Below are 3,877 nucleotides of genomic sequence, written 5' to 3' on the forward strand. Positions count from 1 at the left end.
GCCTTATCCAAAGCTTGAGTAGGTATAAGTCGGCGGCCTCGAGGGGGCGGCCTCGAGGGCGCCATCGGTGGACTTCTGAGAAATTTGTCATGTAGTCTCGGGAAAAACTCGCCGTCGGAGGGCGACGTCGGCGACCAAGTTTAAATCTTGACATTTTGGTCCTTTTCGCTCCAAATTCGCTCCTTCTTGCATCTTTTTGCTCCAATGACCCTAATTCATCATTCTTGCAATAAAATATCAAAAATACTTTTCTTTAAAGTGCAATATCATTAAAAGCAGTATAAAATAAGTATGAAAAACTCAACATATTTTCCTCTGGTCACAACACACATTGAGTAATAACAACCAACTATTGATGATAGTTTGCGAACAAGTCAAGCAAAAGACTAAGTGATTTGATAGTCACCAACATCATCTACAGACATTCCCAAAGCTTCTCAAATGCTGGAGATGCATCAACAATATTATTTTGACATGAAGGTTGAAAATCATGATCAACATCACAACCATTTACCGAGTCCCATTCATCCACAACTTTAGCCAACACTGACTTTCCTTTTGCATTAATCTTAATTTTCTTCAAGCTTAGGCTACCATGATCATACCACCCGGTGGAAAGTGCCACCACCTTCTCATCATCACCGTGATACTTTCTATTGGAGTGCGATGGGAAGTATCATGGTGATGATGAGAAGGTGGTGGCACTTTCTACCGGGTGGTATGATCATGGAAGCCGAAGCTTGAAGACAATTAAGATTAACGCAGAAGGAAAGTCACTGTTGGCTAAAATTGTGGATGAATGAGACTCGGTAAATAGTTGTGATGTAGATCATGAATTTCAATTTCCATGCCATAATAATATTGTGGATGTATCTCTGGCTGTTTGGGATGCTTTGAGAATGTCTGGAGATGATGTTGAGTCACATTCATCTTCAAAAGTAAAAATAACAATAAAATATGAAGAGTTTACACTATTTATTAATTTCTTGGGCTTGAATTTTTCATTGCACGTTTACCTCACTTTCTTCCATGATGGCTAGCCAAAATCCTTAACTGTTATTTAAGTAAAGCATTAATTTGACTCCATTAAAAACATAATAAGAGATCGTATATGAACATGTATGCATCTATTACTAAAAACATGCAAAAAAAGATATAGAGATAACTGCAAATATATTTACTAGCACGCAATTTTAATTACAGGACTTACAACACACAAGGAGCAATAACTAGCAAACTATTCATGATAGTATGCAGACACATACATATAAGATGCAATTTAAACAAATGACCAGGTAATTTGATAGTCACCAACATCATCTCCAGACATTCCCAAAGCATCCCAAACAGCCGGAGATGCATCAACAATATTATTATGGCACGGAGGTTGAAAGTCATGATCAGCGTCACAACCATTTACAGAGTCGCATTCATCTACAACTTTAGCCAACACTGACTTCCCATTCGCATTAATCTTAATTGTCTTCAAGCATCGGCTTCCATGATCATACCACCCAGTGGAAAGTGCCACCACTTTCTCATCATCACCGTGATACTTTCCATCGCACTCCGATGGGCCGCCGCCATCTCCGCCTTTGGCGAAGCTGTTGATCGTCAAAGTGGCATGTGTTTCATAAGAGATTTGTGGTGAACAATGGTACTGTGGGTACTTTTTTCCTGCCTTACAACATTCTGAGTCATGTTCCGTGTTGCAGTGGCTAGCTTTGCCATGTAGAAAACCGCTTGGGCTACATTGGCCTAGAAGTGGAGTGTAGCGCATGGCGAAACTGAGGTTAAAGCATGCTACAACTAGTATTATAACTACTGCAGATGTAGCCATCCAAGAATTATTCATTTTGTGCTAAGAGTTTGAGAAGAGAGAGGTTATCTATGTGTGTTCTTCTTCTAAAGGTTAAGATATATTGGTATTTATAAGTGTTGGAAATTGAGCGATTGGAAGGTGTGGAAGGGTGCTTTCAGTTTTATGGGTGATGCGTATGGTGGTTGTGAATTTCTGCAACTTCTATGTATAGAATATGTTTGGTTTATTATAATGAAGTGATGTTTGTTAGCTTTCAATAATGTTGCAATGATTTATTTAGTTTTTTTTTTATGTGTTTCTGTGGCTATAATTATTTTCGTGATAATATATTTAAATGATTCATACGTTTATATTTGTGCTTTACTTGTCATTTCAAGTAAATTAGCTTTTATCGGACTTAGGTTTGGTTGCGTGTAGTTGCGTGTAGTGTAATCTGCTTAACTGACGCAAATGCACGGCGCAAGCAGAAACTCGGTCGTCGGTCGTTTGAAATGAAAGCTTATTGCCAAAATATTATCTTTAGTTAAAGGACCTTGTTACCTTATTACCAAAATCTAATATTTAGTTATGGCAATTAGAGCTGCAGACGAAGACAAAATATTGTCTCCAGAGTCCCCTGCGTCCAGATAAAACACAGCACGGAGAAGGCGGAAGAAAAAAAAAAAAAAGACATTCCAGTGCATCGCGTTCGTCGTCCGGAGACAACTTTTGTCCGAACTGTGGACGTCTGCGAACTGAGAAGCTACGTGGCTCCGAATGCGCTTCGATTCAGAGAATGAATATGATTGTAATTTTTGGAAATTATCTTTGTAACTTATTTAATTATGGGGTTTGTGCTATTTGGTATAAAAAAAATGTTCTCATTTTATATGGTAGATTTGGTTCTGTAATCAAACTATCGGTAATTACTTGTTGTAATTTTGAATTATGTTACAAATCCCTTCAAATAAAAAATCAAAATATATCAATTATTTTCATAATATATATAATTACTGAACCGGATGAAATATAAGGAAGATCAAGCCGATTATCCTACAAATATCTTATATATATGAGATTTGTTATAAGCCTGATTTATCAGGGCTTTTCAAGGTACGCTCTTGTTACTTTGCTTTTGATTTTAGTGATTTTATTTTTTAGTATTTTCTATATTTTTATTTACTCAAAACTTACCAAAATTATAATATCTCCGTATTGTATAAACTTTCACAGTGTAATATTTAAAATATTATTGCTCTAGCTATTTTACAAATATTGGAATAATTATGCTGAATTTTCTGTGTATATTTCTTTTTTTTAAGGCATGTTTCTTGATTTAAGTTATATAAATTTATTTTAAATTTTGGTAGAGAGACCATATTATGACATATTGGCACAGAGAAGATCATAAGCAAGCTTATTTCAATTTTTTTTGTTATGATTTATGTATATGGATTGAGCATGTTGTTAAATACTTTGGACTCCACTATTTTGCTTTACATGTCAGCTTTATATGTACTATGATTGTTAACATGAGATATAAACTAAGTATGATATTATTGGTTAAGCATGCTATGAGTATTATGAAGTATGTGTACACAAGAAATGCTAGCTACTATAATTCAGATTGGCAAAGATATGATAATCTGTAAAGGAGGGCAAGCCAAAGGACTTTGTTTTAAATATGTTAGTGGTGTAAAATGGATACATGCTAAGAGTTACAAGTTGTGAAAATATTATAATATGATGGTCGATAGAATGAGATTGACGACTCTCGTTTATTATGTCACATAACAATTCTTACTAATAAAATATGTCATGATATCGTTTCTTATTATGATTGGTCTAGATAAAATATCACATATGATTAACTGAATCACGTGACTTTCATAGTTTTTTATGATGATAAATGTATTTAATGATAATCTATGTATATTGTTACTATTGTGATTTACATTTTTGTAGTATATATATTCATGTTTAGTAACATAAAAGCTTATATGTTTAACATATATGAAATATTTATGATATAATCATGCATATCATTTTATTTTTGTGCATTGATTTTAATTTCAT

At 34.3% G+C, this 3,877-nt stretch overlaps 1 protein-coding gene across 1 annotated transcript; it reads right to left on the reverse strand.

Moving 5' to 3' along the window:
* Positions 1-1,279: 1,279 nt before the first annotated feature.
* LOC110019160 (putative ripening-related protein 1) lies at positions 1,280-1,840 on the reverse strand. Its single transcript, XM_020716741.1, has one exon. The coding sequence runs from the start codon at positions 1,838-1,840 to the stop codon at positions 1,280-1,282; it is 561 nt and encodes a 186-aa protein (XP_020572400.1).
* Between the last annotated feature and the right edge of the window lie 2,037 nt (positions 1,841-3,877).

The sequence above is a fragment of the Phalaenopsis equestris genome, unplaced genomic scaffold (genome assembly GCF_001263595.1).
Source record: "Phalaenopsis equestris unplaced genomic scaffold, ASM126359v1 Scaffold000053, whole genome shotgun sequence".
Lineage (NCBI taxonomy): Eukaryota > Viridiplantae > Streptophyta > Magnoliopsida > Asparagales > Orchidaceae > Phalaenopsis > Phalaenopsis equestris.

Coding starts and splice junctions, on each gene's coding strand:
- LOC110019160 (XM_020716741.1), bottom strand. CDS start 1,840: ATGGCTACATCTGCAGTAGTTATAATACTAGTTGTAGCATGCTTTAAC.